We start from the raw sequence: 20,690 nt of genomic DNA on the forward strand, positions 1-20,690 counted from the left end.
GTCTGGACTCTCAACAAGATCATGAAGCTGCTGCAGAGATGAAGAGCTCAGGTTGTTGTTGTTGAAGTAGCTGGTTGTTCCTTCCAGCTCCAGTTCTCTCAGGTGGGAGGGGTTGGACTTCAGAGCTGAGACCAGAGAAGAACAGCTGATGTCTGACAACCTGCACCAGCCCAATCTGAATAAAGAATAAAAGAAGAAGATGAAATGAAGAACACACACACACACACACACACACACACACACACACACACACACACACACACACACACACACACACACACACACACACACACACAGCTGCAGTGATCAGGTCATTGATTATTGATCAGACTGAGTGAAATGAGCTGAAAGTGAAGAGTCATTGTCAGTGTGAGAGAAGAACAAGTGGAAACATGAGACAACAACTATTTCAAACGTCCTTCATTCATGACATCAAAGTCAATGATTCAAGTTCTGAGTGAAGATCAATCAGGTTCAGTTGTGGATCAAAGATCTAAGATCTACAACAGTAACAGTCAGTGAACTGACCTCAGAGTCTCCAGTCTACAGTCTGGACTCTCCAGAAAACCACTCAGATGCTTCACTCCTGAATCATAAAGGTTGTTGTTGTAGTTCAGGTCCAGTTCTCTCAGGTGGGAGGGGTTGGACTTCAGAGCTGAGACCAGAGAAGAACAGCTGATGTCTGACAAACTGCACCACTCCAATCTGAATAAAGAATAAAAGCAGTGAGTTGAGGACAAAGCTCCTTGTTGACAGCGTTCAGTGTCTCATCATCTGTTCAGAGCTGAAGAAGCTTCAGAAAGAACAAGTTTAGAAAATCAAAGTCCAACAGCTGAAGCAACAGGAAGCTGGTTAAACAGTCACATAGAGAGAAAACAGCTCATTAATATTCATGAGAAGCTGCTGCTGCTTCAACACAGACGCAGTGACTCCGCCTCTTCACCTGTCAGCTCCACCTGTGGCTCCATCCAGACAAACTCATGTTGTGCAGCCACATTGATCAGAGATTTACTGACCATGCTCAAGACAACACACATGTGAGGCTGAACTCTGTTACCATGACGACTAACGTGTAGACACACATGTTGAATGAAGCTCAGAGACAGAAAAACCTGAAACACACGTGCTTATTATGGGATGTTGGCTTTGAATGTTTTACTATAAACATCACAGAGCCTCAGGAAAGAGGTGGAGCCAGCAGCTATTGATTATAGATCAGTTATTGTCTGATACATCACATGTGTTTCTGTAGTGGAGGTGAAACATGAAGAGAAACAGAGACTGGACTAAAAACCAGTGAGGTGCAGTCAGGGCTTTGATTTATTCACTTCATCTTAAGTTGGATTCTTTTGGACTTTCAGATAACTTTACTACAAGTTCAATGTGTCAGAATGTGGTGATTTTCATGGTCTAATAAAAGCCAGTAAACAGAGCTAGCTTCTGTCCAGGCAGCAGCTGCACAAACCACTCAGCCATGTGTAGTATTACAGAGCAAAGGCCCAGAGCTGCTCTGCCTCTTCTGTCAGTACGGTGTGTATGTGGCTGTTTGCACATGTGCAGTAAGTTCCCACACAGAGTTCACATGGAGGTGAAGAGGCACAACGCTACGCTGCCTCTTAACTTAACTGCTCCATGTCTGAGCTGCACTTCTGTTCACGTTGCCTTGGTGAATGGTCAACACACAGACGTGTCCCCTGGCTTTTTAGCCTCCAGCAGTTTAGCAGCTAATTCAACTGCAGTGATGCTCCACTGGAGAGGTGAACACCTTAATGAGCTTCATCTGAAGAACAACAGCAGCTTTTATCTGACGGGAGACCAACGCCTGAGCTACGGTGGCTAACAGTTAGCAAGTTTTAACCTACTCTCTCTCTGACTCTCTTAGATACACACACACACAGTCCAGGTTGTGTGTCTTCTCTGTTGTAAACCTTGTAATAACAGCTTGTTGTGTACAGTTAACATCCTTGTTGCTCAGATCACTGAAGTCAAGCCAGCCCACACGTTGTTTTAAGGTGCGCGCATATACGGCACATTACGGCAAGAGCGAGAAAGTGCCCGTAAAATGAAAGCAACGCCCCCGAAACGTCTGATGTTGCATTTCAAAATAAGAGCCGGCCTTTCAAAATAAAAGCCTTTAACACTGCATTTGTGTACATTTACAGTATTATTTTAAGAAAAACTGCTAGTTATTACTGTACCATTCCACTTCAGACTGATTGTACTCGACCTGAAGATGATACCCAGAAAAAATCAGACCAACCTGATGTGGAATTTCAGAATAAAAGCCCTCTGAACTTGCATATTTTTGTGTACATTTACAGTATCATTAAAAAAAAAACTGCTAGTTATTACTGTACCATTCCACTTCAGACTGATAGTACTCGACCTCAGGATGACACCCAGAAAAAATCAGACCAATCTGATGTGGAATTTCAGAATAAAAGCCCTCTGAACTTTGATATTTTGAAGTATTTGTGTACATTTACAGTATCATTAAAAGACAACTGCTAGTTATTACTGTACCATTCCACTTCAGACTGATAGTCCACGACCTGAAGATGATACCCAGAAAAAATCAGACCAATCTGATGTGGAATTTCAGAATAAAAGCCCCTCTAAACTTTAATATTTTGAAATATTTTGTGTACATTTACAGTATAAATTCTTAAAAACTGCTAGTTATTACTGTACCATTCCACTTCAGACTGATAGTACTCGACCTGAAGATGACATCCAGAAAAAATCAGACCAATCTGATGTTGAATTTCAGAATAAAAGCCCTCTGAACTTTGATATTTTGGTGTACATTTACAGTATAATTTTAAAAAAAATGCAAGTTATTACTGTACCATTCCACTTCAGACTGATAGTACTCGACCTGAAGATGACACCCAGAAAAAAATCAGACCAATCTGATGTGGAATTTCAGAATAAAAGCCCTCTGAACTTGCATATTTTTAAGTATTTTGTGTACATTTACAGTATAAATTCTTAAAAACTGCTAGTTATTACTGTACCATTCCACTTCAGACTGATAGTACTCGACCTGAAGATGACACCCAGAAAAAATCAGACCAATCTGATGTGGAATTTCAGAATAAAAGCCCCTCTAAACTTTAATATTTTGAAATATTTTGTGTACATTTACAGTATAAATTCTTAAAAACTGCTAGTTATTACTGTACCATTCCACTTCAGATTGATAGTACTCGACCTGAAGATGACACCCAGAAAAAAATCAGGGCGATCTGATGTGGAATTTAAATGATACTGTAAATGTACACAAATCACTTAAAAATATTAAAGTTCAGAGGGCTTTTATTCTGAAATTCCACATCAGATTGGTCTGATTTTTTCTGGGTATCATCTTCAGGTCGAGTATTATCAGTCTGAAGTGGAATGGTACAGTAATAACTAGTGGTTTTTTAAAAATGATACTGTAAATGTACACAAAATACTTAAAAATATCCAAGTTTAGAGGGCTTTTATTCTGAAATTCCACATCAGATTGGTCTGATTTTTTCTGGGTGTCATCTTCAGGTCGAGTACTATCAGTCTGAAGTGGAATGGTACAGTAATAACTAGTAGTTTTTTTTTTTAAATGATACTGTAAATGTACACAAAAATATGCAAGTTCAGAGGGCTTTTATTCTGAAATTCCACATCAGATTGGTCTGATTTTTTTTGGGTGTCATCTTCAGGTCGAGTACTATCAGTCTGAAGTGGAATGGTACAGTAATAACTAGCAGTTTTTTTTAAATGATACTGTAAATGTACACAAAAATATGCAAGTTCAAAGGGCTTTTATTCTGAAATTCCACATTAGATTGGTCTGATTTTTTTTGGGTATCATCTGCAGGTCGAGTACTATCAGTCTGAAGTGGAATGGTACAGTAATAACTAGCAGTTTAAAAAAAAATGATACTGTAAATGTACACAAAATACTTAAAAATATCAAAGTTCAGAGGGCTTTTATTCTGAAATTCCACATCAGATTGGTCTAATTTTTTCTGGGTGTCATCTTCAGGTCGTGTACTATCAGTCTGAAGTGGAATGGTACAGTAATAACTAGCAATTTTTAAAAATTTATACAGTAAATGTACACAAAATATTTTAAAATATTAAAGTTTAGAGGGCTTTTATTCTGAAATTCCACATCAGATTGGTCTGATTTTTTCTGGATGTCATCTTCAGGTCGAGTACTATCAGTCTGAAGTGGAATGGTACAGTAATAACTAGCAGTTTTCTTTTAATGATACTGTAAATGTACACAAATACTTCAAAATATGCAAGTTCAGAGGGCTTTTATTCTGAAATCCCACATCAGATTGGTCTGATTTTTTCTGGATGTCATCTTCAGGTCGAGTACTATCAGTCTGAAGTGGAATGGTACAGTAATAACTAGCAGGTTTTTTTAATTAATGCAGTGTTCAAGGCTTTTATTTTGAAAGGCCGGCTTTTATTTTGAAATGCCACATCAGACGTTTCGGGGTCATTGCTTTTTTCATTTTACGGGCACTTTCTCGCTCTTGCGGTAATGTGCCGTATATCCGCGCACCTTAAAACAACGTGTGGGCTGGCTTGACTTCAGTCTCAGGTCTGAGCGTGGATTGTGTTAAAGATTTGTTGTGTGATGTGAGCGGTGCTCCAACATGTGATCCTGTTATTGATCTGAGTTGTGTGTTAATAACAGCTGATGTCAGGACGGCATGGATTGTGGGTAAAAGGTGTTGCACATGTTTAAGACTTGGATCTGTGTGAATAATTGTGCATGAATGTGTTTGTTGTGAGGTTGTTGTGTGATGAGCTGCCTGAGGTGCCGACCCCCCACAGCCCTGGTCTTGGTCTGTGAGCGCCTGCCTACCCTGTCCTACAGCCTCAGTGTGGATCAGTAGAATATCAGCCTCATGTCTGCAGCTCAGTATCAACACAACTTTCACATCACATTCATCTGAGCACAGAAATAAAACAGAGTCTGACCTCAGAGTCTCCAGTCTACAGTCTGGACTCTCCAGAAAACCACTCAGACCCTTCACTCCTGAATCCTGCAGCTTGTTGTTTCTGCTCAGGTCCAGGTGTCTCAGGTGGGAGGGGTTGGACTTCAGAGCTGAGCCCAGAGAAGAACAGCTGATCTTTGACAAACTGCAGCTCTTCAATCTGAATAAAGAATAAAAGAAGAAGATGAAATGATTGATGATTGATCAGATGTGTCCTGATCAATGATCAGTGTGTAAATGAGTAGAGGGACTTTGTCCTTGTGTTGTTGTGGATCATCATCATGTGGCCTTCTACACACATCATCCACATGTCAGCACAGATTCATCAGCTGCTGCTGACCTCAGATCAGTCTGTCAATATACAATCAATATCTGATCAATACCTGTTGGACTAAACACTGACTACAACTCTCTGATTCAGGACTGAACTGGATCAAAGACACACACACACACACACACACACACACACAGAGGATGATAAACTGTGTGTGTGGTTAGTAGTTGCATGACTTCAGATTTTTTAAAGTCGACTCTAATGTTAGTCGCTGATGACGTTGTTCATATATATATATATTTTTTGGCGTTTTTGCCTTTATTTGATAGACAGTGATATAGACAGGAAAGGGGGAGGCAGAGAGAGGGGGAATGACATGCAGGAAGGAAAGGTCTGCCCGACGCGGGATTCGAACCGGGGACGCCTGCGTTGAGGACTGTTGCCTCTACATGGGGCGGCCGCCTTAACCACTGCGCCACGCACCGCCCCAACATCGTTCATATTTTTACCGTCATAACTAAAATCACAGGAGGAGGGAAACGCTTTGCAACAATCTGTATCCACTGACTGGTTGATAGAAATCAGTACAGAACAGCAGGTAAATAAACAACCAGTTGTAAATCAGTTTTTTTTGTAACATACACTCCTATAGAAGTGAAAAGAAAATACTGGAGCTACTGTGTGTTAGGGAGGAAAACGACACAAGCAAAGGTCTGTAAGCCAATCACCATCACAGTCCTGCTCAGTCACAGTTTTTGTTTTTCGATTCTGGTTGATTGGTTGTTATTGTTTGTTGTTGTGCGCGACATAGAGCTGCCTATATGAGCAGAGTTTTTTTTTTGCGCTACATTCACAACTTTCTTTTCATCAACGACCTGTGGAACACTTGCGTGCCGATCCGTGGAGAGCGATCAAGGATCAACACTGATCTGTTTCCAGTGCTTGTGCCCAAAAGACAAAGGTAGAAGCTATACACAACCTAGAAAGTCAAAGTGTTGTTTTGATGGGCTTGTGTGTTGTTTTTGTTGTCCTTTTGTTTTGTTTAGTTTTTTTTCTGTCTTATGAATATGTCTGCTATGTACTGTTGATAATAATAATAACTAGAAAATTTCCTCTCGGGAAATTTTGAATGGGCCACGGGAGCTACTGCGGGTTGTGCCATCTCTGTCAACATGGGAATCAAACCCACGATCTTAAGGTCAAGACAGAGCTGATCAGACAGACACATGATCATCTTTCTATAAGCACTGATATGGAGGAGCTGTAACCACATTAGGTTACCTGTGTGTGTGTGTGTGTGTGTGTGTGTGTGTGTGTGTGTGTGTGTGTGTGTGTGTGTGTGTGACTGTAATCACATGAAGCTGGCTCTAGAGTCTGTGTGTGTGTGTGTGTGTGACTGACTTGTCACATAGTTAGTTAGTAGCTGCATCCTGTGTCAGTCTGATTTAGCTGTGTCTGTGTTTATAAACATTTAAACGAGCGCCAGGTGGATTGTTTATGAAGTTAACGAGCTCTGGCCTGAGGATCAAAGAGGTTACCACGGCGATAGGGGCCCCCGCAGGCTGATACAGACAGAAACGTGGAGAAAAACAGCCATTTTCTGCCTCTAAACCGGCCTCACAATTAGGCTTAGCATGACAAAACGGTAACTCCTATCAGAACAAAACACAGATCAACGTTGCTCTAAGGACTTACTGAAAATTTCGGTACGATTTGGTGTTTCTACAGTAAATATTTTGGCGACGCTGGCAGTTTTAAAACATCAGGCCGTTCTGCTCCTCTCAGAAAATATTTGTATTGGACTCAATGAGGAGCAGAGACAGACGTGGCCGCACTCAGAGGCTGATTCTGTCAATTCTGTAAGTCTCTCTGATATTTTGAGCACATGACATGAGAGATAACAAGTTTGTCTTACAAATTCTGAAAAAATTATGTCTGTAGAGTGTAAATTGTGGCCGTGGTGGCAATTTATCCAGAAAAAATACAGAATGTTTCTTCACTCTCTCCCACTCTAACCGATGATGTCACGCACTCTGACACGAACATTCTATGCAATACACACCCATTATAAACTCATAATTTCTCCAAAAATGATCATGGTCATTGATCAGGGATTGATCAAAAACTATATGACCTATCAAAACGTGGAGTAATACGACAATACACAAGACTTGTGTCTACTGTTTAAAGTTTAAATGGAGTCTCTAGGTGAAAGTATGCCTGAGCAGTAGACTTTTGTTAAACTCCAATGATTGGTCTTTTTCGGTCTTTTTTTTTTCGCCCGTCCCATTGACTTACATGCAAAATTTTTGCGCAGTTTTTCGCGACTACGTCGCGAAAAATTCGTAAACTGTTGAGAAAAGTAATAGCACAGCGATCCCGATCAGGACGCACGTTTTGATATATAATATGTCCTGCAACTCTTCGAGTTGCAGGACTAGTAGCACATCGAAAATCGGCCGGAAGTGGAAAAATAATAATAACTAGAAAAAGATAGCATTTCCTGCAGAAAATGCGTGTGAATGCTGAAAGCAGCTGAACGCTGTTGCTGAAGCAATGCTGAATGAGCTGAAGAAATTGTTGAATCAATGCTAAATTAGTTGACGAAACTGCTAAAGCAATGTTGAAAAGACTAATGCTAGAGTAGAGTAGAGAGTATATGAATACTTTATTCATCCCTAGGAGGGAAAAAGCTGAAACATATAACTTGTAGTGTGAGATGAATGTCTTTTTAAAGGTAAAAAGCAGTAGAAATGCTAAAGGGAGAAGAAAACATTGAAATTCTGCATGTTTAAATGTAATGGTTAAATAGTTGAAATCTGTAGCTAACCTGACAGGAAGGACAACTGATGAACCAGCACTAACATAGCTGAAGCAATGGCTGAGAATATATTTAAAAGTAGAAGATGTGAGACTTTGTATGAAATGGCTGGAAATTACTTGAATTGTCAAAGAAGAGTTTGAAAAATTCCTGAATTAGGAAAAAAGTTAATGCCTACTGAAATACATTGTAAACTGACAGAAGAAGAACATTGTTGAAGAATATAGATCGAGCATTAGCTGAGGAGTAGAACATGTAAACAGCGGGTTTAATGGTGTGAAATGGTTGAGAAGAGCCTCAGTAGTTTAGGATACGTGTAAAACAATGTGTTCAACATGACCAAAATGGGGAAATGTGTATTTTCAGTTTAAATAGCTAAAGAACAAAATTAACAGCAACAAGTCCATTAACTACAACAGGAAGATAGAGAGGTACATACAAAACAGTCAGACAACTGTAGGAAAAGTGTGTGTGTGTGTGTGTGTGTGTGTGTGTGTGTGCGTGTGTGTGTGTGTGTGTGTGTGTGTGTGTGTGTGTGTGTGTGTGTGAGAGAGAGTGAGAAAGATATACAAAAAGTTCTGACCTGACAACTGTATGAAATGTGTGTGTGTTGGACGTGTGTGTGTGTGTTTGTGCATGGTTAGTGTGTGTCCATTTGTGTGTGTGTTTGTTGTGTGTGCGTGTGTGTCTGTGTGTGTGTAATTGTGTAAATTGTGTATGTGTTCGGTAAGTGGTTGTATGTTTGTTGTGTGTGTGTGTGTGTGTGTGTGGTAGTTAGTGTGTGTCCATTTGTGTGTGTCCATTTGTGTGTGTGTGTTGGATTTGTGTGTGTGTGTGTCCATTTGTGTGTGTGTGTGTAGTAGTTAGTGTGTGTCCATTTGTGTGTGTTGGATGTGTATGCATGGTGAGTGTGTCCATTTGTGTGTGTGTGTGTGTGTGTGTGTGTGTGTGAGTGTGTGTGGTAGTTAATGTGTGTTCATTTGTGTGTGTGTGTGTGTGTGTGTGTGTGTGTGTGTGTGTGTGAGTGTGTGTGGTAGTTAATGTGTGTTCATTTGTGTGTGTGTGTGTGTGTGTGTGTGTGTGTGAGAGTGTGTGTGAGTGTGTGTGGTAGTTAATGTGTGTTCATTTGTGTGTGTGTGTGTGTGTGCGTATGTAACATGTAACTGGTGGCTTTAAGGCATGGTGGCAGCTTTAACCATAGGCTTTAACTGCTCTGTGACACCCTCAAACAGATCTAATGTACGACAAATCTGTACTTAGTACGAGCAAAAGGTTTACATTTTCCGAACCATAAGACCTTGCTGAACGCGTCCATGTCACTTTGGTGTTTCTAGAGTAAAAATTGTTGATTGTGTCGCAGGTTGGAAACTTTGGGACGTTTAGAAAATCAGCTCCTACTTTTGAATGGGAGTCAATGAGAGGAGAGAGGGAAATGGCCACACTCAGAGGCTCCTAGTTTAAATTGTGTTCGTCTCTCTGGTTTTTTGAGCACATGAAGAGATCAAGGATGAGCTTGTCTACAAACGTGGCCGAAATTATGTGTGTAGAGTTTAATCTGTGGCTGTGCTGGCAGGATAGAGAGAAAAATGTGAGAGGATTTTTAGACCCTCTGTCACTCTACCAACTGCCAACGTCCGAACATTCCGTCCCATTGACTTTCATGTTAAATCTGAATTTTGTCAGAAATTTTAATGATTTTAAAACTATACATATATCTGAAACTGTTGAAGATATCAATAAGCTGAGATATAGCTGAATAGTTGAAAGGTTTGTGAACAGTTTAAAAGTTGAATGAAGTCTGTAGCTGAAAGTATGCTGAAGCTATTAGAGGCTGAATGAAGCAGAAGATTTGAAGAGTTTGAAGACTGTTTCAATGTATTTCCTATGAGAAAAAAATTGCACAAAAAGTTAAATATTTTAAAAAGTATAAATAGTATGAAAGAGAAAAATAATAGCATAAATGTCCTGAAAAAGCTGCACGTTTTGATATATGAATTGTTGAAATAGCACAAAGTATGAAGAAGGAGTTAAACGCAGAAAAAGGGTGAAAGAAGTAAGAATAATAACTAGAAAAAGATAGCATTTCCTGCAGAAAATGCGTGTGAATGCTGTAAGCAGCTGAACGCTATTGCTGAAGCAATGCTGAATAAGCTGAAGAAATCATTGAAACAAAGTTGAATTAGCTGAAGAACTGTTGAAAAAGTCTAACGTTGAAGCTGAAACATATAACTTGAAGATTAATGCCTTTTTAAGGACAAAAAGCAGTAGAAATGTAAAAAAAAAAAAAAAAAAAAAGGAGAAGAAAATGTTAAAATCCTGCATGTTGAAGATGTTTAACAGTTGAAGAGTTGAAATCTGCAGCTAGCCACAGCAAGGAAAACTGATGAACCAGCAGTAACATAGCTGAAGCAACAAGTGAGAATAGATTAAAAAGAAGGAACATGTAAGCAGGAAGCTGATTGACATGACGTGATGGAAAAAATCCTGAATTGTTTAGGTTTAAGTGTAATAAATGTGTGTTTAGTCTAAAAGCAGTAGAAATGTTGAAAAGGCAGAGGAATGTGTTGGAAAATCCTGCATTATTAAGTCTAACAGTTGAGGAGTCTGCAGTCAGCTGCAAAAAGCACTGCTACAGAAAACAGATAAACAAGTGCTAACATGGCTAAAGTAATAAGTGAAAATAGATTAACAAATGGAACCTGTAAGAAGGAGGTTTATTTTGTATGAAATGATTGGAAATTATTTAAATTGTTGAAGATTAGCATAAAGAAATTGAAAAGCTGAAGTCTACTCAAATATATTTAAACATGACAGCATGAATACATTGTTGGACTATTACTAATATAGATTAAACAATATCTAGGTGGTTGGAAATTATTTGAATTGTTGAAGATTGTGGTGAAAGAAAAATTAACATTTTAAGTACACTCAAATTACTCTAATAAAAAATTATATGTGTGTTGGATATGTGTGTATGGTCAGTGTGTGTCCGTGTGTGTGTGTGTGTGTGTGTGTGTGTTGGATATGTGTGTATGGTCAGTGTGTGTCCGTGTGTGTGTGTGTGTGTATGGTGTGTGTGTGTGTGTGTGTGTGTGTTGGATATGTGTGTATGGTCAGTGTGTGTCCGTGTGTGTGTGTGTGTGTGTGTGTGTGTGTGTGTGTGTGTGTTGGATATGTGTGTATGGTCAGTGTGTGTCCGTGTGTGTGTGTGTGTGTGTGTGTCCGTGTGTGTGTGTGTGTGTGTGTGTGTGTGTGTGTTGGATATGTGTGTATGGTCAGTGTGTGTCCATTTGTGTGTGTGACCGACAGACAGTCAAATAGAGAGAATGTGTGTGCGTTGCCATGGTGACGTTGCCATGGTGAGGTTACCATGGTGAGGTTGCCATGTTGAGGTTACCATGTAACTGTTGGCTGGTGGCTTTAAGGTATGGTGGCAGCTTTAACCATAGGCTTTAACTGCTCTGTGACACCCTCAAACAGATCTAATGTACGACAAATCTGTACTTAGTACGAGCAAAAGGTTTACATTTTCCGAACCATAAGACCTTGCTGAACGCGTCCATGTCACTTTGGTGTTTCTAGAGTAAAAATTGTTGATTGTGTCGCAGGTTGGAAACTTTGGGACGTTTAGAAAATCAGCGCCTACTTTTGAATGGGAGTCAATGGGAGGAGAGAAGGAACTGGCTGCACTCGGAGGCTCCCAGTTTAAATTGTGTTCGTCTCTCTGGTTTTTTGAGCACATGAAGAGATCAAGGATGAGCTTGTCTACAAGCATGCCCGAAATTATGTGTGTAGAGTGTAATCTGTGGCCGTGCTGGCAGGATAGAGAGAAAAATGTGAGAGGATTTTTAGACCCTCTGTCACTCTACCAACTGCCAACGTCCGAACATTCCGTCCCATTGACTTTCATGTTAAATCTTAATTTTGTCAGAAATTTTAATGATTTTAAAACTATACATATATCTGAAACTGTTGAAGATATCAATAAGCTGAGATATAGCTGAATAGTTGAAAGGTTTGTGAACAGTTTAAAAGTTGAATGAAGTCTGTAGCTGAAAGTATGCTGAAGCTATTAGAGGCTGAATGAAGCAGAAAATTTGAAGAGTTTGAAGACTGTTTCAATGTATTCCTATGGGAAAAAAATTGCACAAAAAGTTAAATATTTTAAAAAGTATAAATAGTATGAAAGAGAAAAATAATAGCATAAATGTCCTGAAAAAGCTGCACGTTTTGATATATGAATTGTTGAAATAGCACAAAGTATGAAGAACGAGTTAAACGCAGAAAAAGGGAAGAAGACTCAGAATAATAATAATAATAAGTTTAAAGAAACAAAATGGCCGAACAGAATAACAATACTGTGAATGCTTCCAGCATTCACACTAACTAGAAAAAGAAAGCATTTCCTGCAGAAAATGCGTGTGAATGCTGTAAGCAGCTGAACGCTATTGCTGAAGCAATGCTGAATAAGCTGAAGAAATCATTGAAACAAAGTTGAATTAGCTGAAGAACTGTTGAAAAAGACTAACGTTGAAGCTGAAACATATAACTTGAAGATTAATGCCTTTTTAAGGACAAAAAGCAGTAGAAATGTAAAAAAAAAAAAAAAAAAGGAGAAGAAAATGTTAAAATCCTGCATGTTGAAGATGTTTAACAGTTGAAGAGTTGAAATCTGCAGCTAGCCACAGCAAGGAAAACTGATGAACCAGCAGTAACATAGCTGAAGCAACAAGTGAGAATAGATTAAAAAGAAGGAACATGTAAGCAGGAAGCTGATTGACATGACGTGATGGAAAAAATCCTGAATTGTTTAGGTTTAAGTGTAATAAATGTGTGTTTAGTCTAAAAGCAGTAGAAATGTTGAAAAGGCAGAGGAATGTGTTGGAAAATCCTGCATTATTAAGTCTAACAGTTGAGGAGTCTGCAGTCAGCTGCAAAAAGCACTGCTACAGAAAACAGATAAACAAGTGCTAACATGGCTAAAGTAATAAGTGAAAATAGATTAACAAATGGAACCTGTAAGAAGGAGGTTTATTTTGTATGAAATGATTGGAAATTATTTAAATTGTTGAAGATTAGCATAAAGAAATTGAAAAGCTGAAGTCTACTCAAATATATTTAAACATGACAGCATGAATACATTGTTGGACTATTACTAATATAGATTAAACAATATCTAGGTGGTTGGAAATTATTTGAATTGTTGAAGATTGTGGTGAAAGAAAAATTAACATTTTAAGTACACTCAAATTACTCTAATAAAAATTATATGTGTGTTGGATATGTGTGTATGGTCAGTGTGTGTCCGTGTGTGTGTGTGTGTGTGTGTGTGTGTTGGATATGTGTGTATGGTCAGTGTGTGTCCGTGTGTGTGTGTGTGTGTGTGTTGGATATGTGTGTATGGTCAGTGTGTGTCCATTTGTGTGTGTGACCGACAGACAGTCAAATAGAGAGAATGTGTGTGCGTTGCCATGGTGACGTTGCCATGGTGAGGTTACCATGGTGAGGTTGCCATGTTGAGGTTACCATGTAACTGTTGGCTGGTGGCTTTAAGGTATGGTGGCAGCTTTAACCATAGGCTTTAACTGCTCTGTGACACCCTCAAACAGATCTAATGTACGACAAATCTGTACTTAGTACGAGCAAAAGGTTTACATTTTCCGAACCATAAGACCTTGCTGAACGCGTCCATGTCACTTTGGTGTTTCTAGAGTAAAAATTGTTGATTGGGTCGCAGGTTGGAAACTTTGGGACGTTTAGAAAATCAGCGCCTACTTTTGAATGGGAGTCAATGGGAGGAGAGAGGGAACTGACTGCACTCGGAGGCTCCCAGTTTAAATTGTGTTCGTCTCTCTGGTTTTTTGAGCACATGAAGAGATCAAGGATGAGCTTGTCTACAAGCATGCCCGAAATTATGTGTGTAGAGTGTAATCTGTGGCCGTGCTGGCAGGATAGAGAGAAAAATGTGAGAGGATTTTTAGACCCTCTGTCACTCTACCAACTGCCAACGTCCGAACATTCCGTCCCATTGACTTTCATGTTAAATCTGAATTTTGTCAGAAATTTTAATGATTTTAAAACTATACATATATCTGAAACTGTTGAAGATATCAATAAGCTGAGATATAGCTGAATAGTTGAAAGGTTTGTGAACAGTTTAAAAGTTGAATGAAGTCTGTAGCTGAAAGTATGCTGAAGCTATTAGAGGCTGAATGAAGCAGAAGATTTGAAGAGTTTGACGACTGTTTCAATGTATTCCTATGGGAAAAAAATTGCAGAAAAAGTTAAATATTTTAAAAAGTATAAATAGTATGAAAGAGAAAAATAATAGCATAAATGTCCTGAAAAAGCTGCACGTTTTGATATATGAATTGTTGAAATAGCACAAAGTATGAAGAAGTAGTTAAACACAGAAAAAGGGAAGAAGACTCAGAATAATAATAATAATAACTAGAAAAAGATAGCATTTCCTGCAGAAAATGCGTGTGAATGCTGAAAGCAGCCGAACGCTGTTGCTGAAGCAATGCTGAATGAGCTGAAGAAATTGTTGAATCAATGCTAAATTAGTTGACGAAACTGCTAAAGCAATGTTGAAAAGACTAATGCTAGAGTAGAGTAGAGTAGAGAGTAGATGAATACTTTATTCATCCCTAGGAGGGAAAAGCTGAAACATATAACTTGTAGTGTGAGATGAATGCCTTTTTAAAGGTAAAAAGCAGTAGAAATGCTAAAGGGAGAAGAAAACATTGAAATTCTGCATGTTTAAATGTAATGGTTAAATAGTTGAAATCTGCAGCTAACCTGACAGGAAGGACAACTGATGAACCAGCACTAACATAGCCGAAGCAATGGCTGAGAATATATTTAAAAGTAGAAGATGTGAGACTTTGTATGAAATGGCTGGAAATTACTTGAATTGTCAAAGAAGAGTTTGAAAAATTCCTGAATTAGGAAAAAAGTTAATGCCTACTGAAATACATTGTAAACTGACAGCAGAAGAACATTGTTGAAGAATATAGATTGAGCATTAGCTGAGGAGTAGAACATGTAAACAGCGGGTTTAATGGTGTGAAATGGTTGAGAAGAGCCTCAGTAGTTTAGGATACATGTAAAACAATGTGTTCAACATGACCAAAATGGGGAAATGTGTATTTTCAGTTTAAATAGCTAAAGAACAAAATTAACAGCAACGAGTCCATTAACTACAACAGGTGTGTGTGTGTGTGTGTGTGTGTGTGTGTGTGTGTGTGTGTGTGTGTGTGAGAGAGAGTGAGAAAGATATACAAAAAGTTCTGACCTGACAACTGTATGAAATGTGTGTGTGTTGGACGTGTGTGCGTGTGTGTCTGTGTGTGTGTAATTGTGTAAATTGTGTATGTGTTTGGTAAGTGGTTGTATGTTTCTTGTGTGTGTGTTTGTGTGTGTGTGGTAGTTAGTGTGTGTCCATTTGTGTGTGTGTGTGTTGGATTTGTGTGTGTTTGTCCATTTGTGTGTGTGTGTAGTAGTTAGTGTGTGTCCATTTGTGTGTGTGTGTGTGTGTTGGATGTGTGTGTATGGTGAGTGTGTGTCCATTTGTGTGTGTGTGTGTGTGTGTGTGTGTGTGTTGGATATGTGTGTATGGTCAGTGTGTGTCCATTTGTGTGTGTGACTGACAGACAGTCAAATAGAGAGAATGTGTGTGCGTTGCCATGGTGACGTTGCCATGGTGAGGTTACCATGGTGAGGTTGCCATGTTGAGGTTACCATGTAACTGTTGGCTGGTGGCTTTAAGGCATGGTGGCAGCTTTAACCATAGGCTTTAACTGCTCTGTGACACCCTCAAACAGATCTAATGTACGACAAATCTGTACTTAGTACGAGCAAAAGGTTTACATTTTCCGAACCATAAGACCTTGCTGAACGCGTCCATGTCACTTTGGTGTTTCTAGAGTAAAAATTGTTGATTGTGTCGCAGGTTGGAAACTTTGGGACATTTAGAAAATCAGCGCCTACTTTTGAATGGGAGTCAATGAGAGGAGAGAGGGAAATGGCTGCACTCAGAGGCTCCCAGTTTAAATTGTGTTCGTCTCTCTGGTTTTTTGAGCACATGAAGAGATCAAGGATGAGCTTGTCTACAAGCATGCCCGAAATTATGTGTGTAGAGTGTAATCTGTGGCCGTGCTGACAGGATAGAGAGAAAAATGTGAGAGGATTTTTAGACCCTCTGTCACTCTGCCAACTGCCAACGTCCGAACATTCCGTCCCATTGACTTTCATGTTAAATCTGAATTTTGTCAGAAATTTTAATGATTTTAAAACTATACATATATCTGAAACTGTTGAAGATATCAATAAGCTGAGATATAGCTGAATAGTTGAAAGGTTTGTGAACAGTTTAAAAGTTGAATGAAGTCTGTAGCTGAAAGTATGCTGAAGCTATTAGAGGCTGAATGAAGCAGAAGATTTGAAGAGTTTGAAGACTGTTTCAATGTATTTCCTATGAGAGAAAAATTGCACAAAAAGTTAAATATTTTAAAAAGTATAAATAGTATGAAAGAGAAAAATAATAGCATAAATGTCCTGAAAAAGCTGCACGTTTTGATATATGAATTGTTGAAATAGCACAAAGTATGAAGAAGTAGTTAAACACAGAAAAAGGGAAGAAGACTCAGAATAATAATAATAATAATAACTAGAAAATTTCCTCTCGGGAAATTTTGAATGGGCCACGGGAGCTACTGCGGGTTGTGCCATCTCTGTCAACATGGGAATCAAACCCACGATCTTAAGGTCAAGACAGAGCTGATCAGACAGACACATGATCATCTTTCTATAAGCACTGATATGGAGGAGCTGTAACCACATTAGGTTACCTGTGTGTGTGTGTGTGTGTGTGTGTGTGTGTGTGTGTGTGTGTGTGTGTGTGTGTGTGTGTGTGTGTGTGTGACTGTAATCACATGAAGCTGGCTCTAGAGTCTGTGTGTGTGTGTGTGACTGACTTGACACATAGTTAGTTAGTAGCTGCATCCTGTGTCAGTCTGATTTAGCTGTGTCTGTGTTTATAAACATTTAAACGAGCGCCAGGTGGATTGTTTATGAAGTTAACGAGCCCTGGCCTGAGGATCAAAGAGGTTACCACGGCGATAGGGGCCCCCGCAGGCTGAGACAGACAGAAACGTGGAGAAAAACAGCCATTTTCTGCCTCTAAACCGGCCTCACAATTAGGCTTAGCATGACAAAACGGTAACTCCTATCAGAACAAAACACAGATCAACGTTGCTCTAAGGACTTACTGAAAATTTCGGTACGATTTGGTGTTTCTACAGTAAATATTTTGGCGACGCTGGCAGTTTTAAAACATCAGGCCGTTCTGCTCCTCTCAGAAAATATTTGTATTGGACTCAATGAGGAGCAGGGACAGACGTGGCCGCACTCAGAGGCTGATTCTGTCAATTCTGTAAGTCTCTCTGATATTTTGAGCACATGACATGAGAGATAACAAGTTTGTCTTACAAATTCTGAAAAAATTATGTCTGTAGAGTGTAAATTGTGGCCGTGGTGGCAATTTATCCAGAAAAAATACAGAATGTTTCTTCACTCTCTCCCACTCTAACCGATGATGTCACGCACTCTGACACGAACATTCCATGCAATACACACCCATTATAAACTCATAATTTCTCCAAAAATGATCATGGTCATTGATCAGGGATTGATCAAAAACTATATGACCTATCAAAACGTGGAGTAATACGACAATACACAAGACTTGTGTCTACTGTTTAAAGTTTAAATGGAGTCTCTAGGTGAAAGTATGCCTGAGCAGTAGACTTTTGTTAAACTCCAATGATTGGTCTTTTTCGGTCTTTTTTTTTCGCCCGTCCCATTGACTTACATGCAAAATTTTTGCGCAGTTTTTCGCGACTACGTCGCGAAAAATTCGTAAACTGTTGAGAAAAGTAATAGCACAGCGATCCCGATCAGGACGCACGTTTTGATATATAATATGTTAATATGTATAAGTTTAAAGAAACAAAATGGCCGAACAGAATAACAATACTGTGAATGCTTCCAGCATTCACACTAATAATAAGTATAAAGATTTGAATAACAATAGTGTGAATGCTTCCAGCATTCACACTAATAATAAGAAAAAATCCACACAATAACAGTAGTGCCCGGGCTTCGCCCGGGCACTGGTCCCTGCAGCTATTTCATAGCTGTTGGGACCAGTGCCCGGTGCGATTGCCCGTGGCCCTAATTATTATTAATCTAATGTTACCCCCGGGAAAAGGGTGGGGTCAAGGGGAATGGATAAATGGAATTGTAATGAAATGAAACAAAATAAAAAATTGATTAAAAAAAAACAAAAAAACACTGATCTGTTGCTCCACTACTCCCTCCCTCATGATCATCCACATCCTCAACTAGAATAACATTAATAACCACGTTTATCAAGGCCGTGCATCAGCAACAGAAGACAATTTAAATCAATTAGGGTGACGGATTAGTTTCATTCAGCCACTCAGCTGTTGTTTCAAGCAGTTAGCAAGTTGTAACCTACTCGGACACTTATACACTTAGACACTTTTACACACACACACACACACACACACACACACACACACACACACACACACACACACACACACACACACACACACACACACACACAGCCCAGGTTGTGTGTCTTCTCTGTTGTAAACCTTGTAATAACAGCTTGTTGTGTACAGTTAACATCCTTGTTGCTCAGGTCTGAGTGTGGATTGTGTTAAAGGTTTGTTGTGTGATGTGAGCGGTGCTCCAACATGTGATCCTGTTATTGATCTGAGTTGTGTGTTAATAACAGCTGATGTCAGGACGGCATGGATTGTGGGGAAAAGGTGTTGCACATGTTTAAGACTTGGATCTGTGTGAATAATTGTGCATGAATGTGTTTGTTGTGAGGTTGTTGTGTGATGAGCTGTCTGAGGTGCCGACCCCCCACAGCCCTGGTCTTGGTCTGTGAGCGCCTGCCTACCCTGTCCTACAGCCTCAGTGTGGATCAGTAGAATATCAGCCTCATGTCTGCAGCTCAGTATCAACACAACTTTCACATCACATTCATCTGAGCACAGAAATAAAACAGAGTCTGACCTCAGAGTCTCCAGTCTACAGTCTGGACTCTCCAGAAAACCACTCAGACCCTTCACTCCTGAATCCTGCAGCTTGTTCCAGCTCAGGTCCAGGTGTCTCAGGTGGGAGGGGTTGGACTTCAGAGCTGAGCCCAGAGAAGAACAGCTGATCTCTGACAAACTGCAGTTCACCAATCTGAATAAAGAATTAAAGAAGAAGATGAAATGATTGATGATTGATCAGATGTGTCCTGATCAATGATCAGTGTGTAAATGAGTAGAGGGACTTTGTCCTTGTGTTGTTGTGGATCATCATCATGTGGCCTTCTACACACATCATCCACATGTCAGCACAGATTCATCAGCTGCTGCTGACCTCAGATCAGTCTGTCAATATACAATCAATATCTGATCAATACCTGTTGGACTAAACACTGACTACAACTCTCTGATTCAGGACTGAACTGGATCAAAGACAGACAGACACACACACACACAGAGGATGATAAACTGTGTGTGGGTCTGAAAATGTTACATTATGACGTCATCGTGTGTGTGTGTGGTTAGCGGTTGCATGACTTCAGATTTTTTAAAGTCGACTCTAATGTTATGAAAGTCGAGTCGACGTCGACTAGTCGCTGATGACGTCGTTCATATTTTCCTGTCATAACTAAAATCACAGGAGGAGGGAAACGCTTTGCAACAATCTGTATCCACTGACTGGTTGATAGAAATCAGTACAGAACAGCAGGTAAATAAACAACCAGTTGTAAATCAGTTTTTTTGTAACATACACTCCTATAGAAGTGAAAAGAAAATACTGGAGCTACTGTGTGTTAGGGAGGAAAACGACACAAGCAAAGGTCTGTAAGCCAATCACCATCACAGTCCTGCTCAGTCACAGTTTTTGTTTTTGATTCTGGTTGATTGGTTGTTATTGTTTGTTGTTGTGCGCGACATAGAGCTGCCTATACGAGCAGAGTTTTTTTTTTGCGCTACATTCACAACTTTCTTTTCATCAACGACCTGTGGAACACTTGCGTGCCGATCCGTGGAGAGCGATCAAGGATCAACACTGATCTGTTTCCAGTGCTCGTGCCCAAAAGGCAAAGGTAGAAGCTGTACACAACCTAGAAAGTCAAAGTGTTGTTTTGATGGGCTTGTGTGTTGTTTTTGTTGTCCTTTTGTTTTGTTTATTTTTTTTCTGTCTAATGAGCATGTCTGCTATGTACTGTTGATAATAATAATTATTATTATTAATCTAATGTTACCCCCGGGAAAAGGGTGGGGTCAAGGGGAATGGATAAATGGAATTGTAATGAAATAAAACAAAATAAAAAATTGATTTAAAAAAAACAAAAAAACACTGATCTGTTGCTCCACTACTCCCTCCGTCATGATCATCCACATCCTCAACTAGAATAAAATGAATAACCACGTTTATCAAGGCCGTGCATCAGCAACAGAAGACAATTTAAATCAATTAGGGTGACGGATTAGTTTCA

The 20,690-nt window shown here is 39.4% G+C and overlaps 1 protein-coding gene across 1 annotated transcript in view; it reads right to left on the reverse strand.

The window, feature by feature from the left end:
* The window catches only part of LOC146986534 (uncharacterized), a 1,046,957-nt gene that overhangs the window by 142,572 nt on the left and 883,695 nt on the right, over window positions 1–20,690 (reverse strand). The window contains exons 22-23 of the mRNA XM_085780502.1: window positions 19,208–19,381; window positions 4,981–5,157 (exon numbers count right to left, since the gene is read on the reverse strand). Of these exons, the coding sequence (XP_085636628.1) occupies window positions 4,981–5,157; window positions 19,208–19,381 (351 nt within the window). The remainder of the gene's footprint in view (window positions 1–4,980; window positions 5,158–19,207; window positions 19,382–20,690) is intronic.

This window comes from Trachurus japonicus, chromosome 6 (assembly GCF_045865225.1).
Source record: "Trachurus japonicus isolate A0001 chromosome 6, Traja_1.0".
NCBI lineage: Eukaryota > Metazoa > Chordata > Actinopteri > Carangiformes > Carangidae > Trachurus > Trachurus japonicus.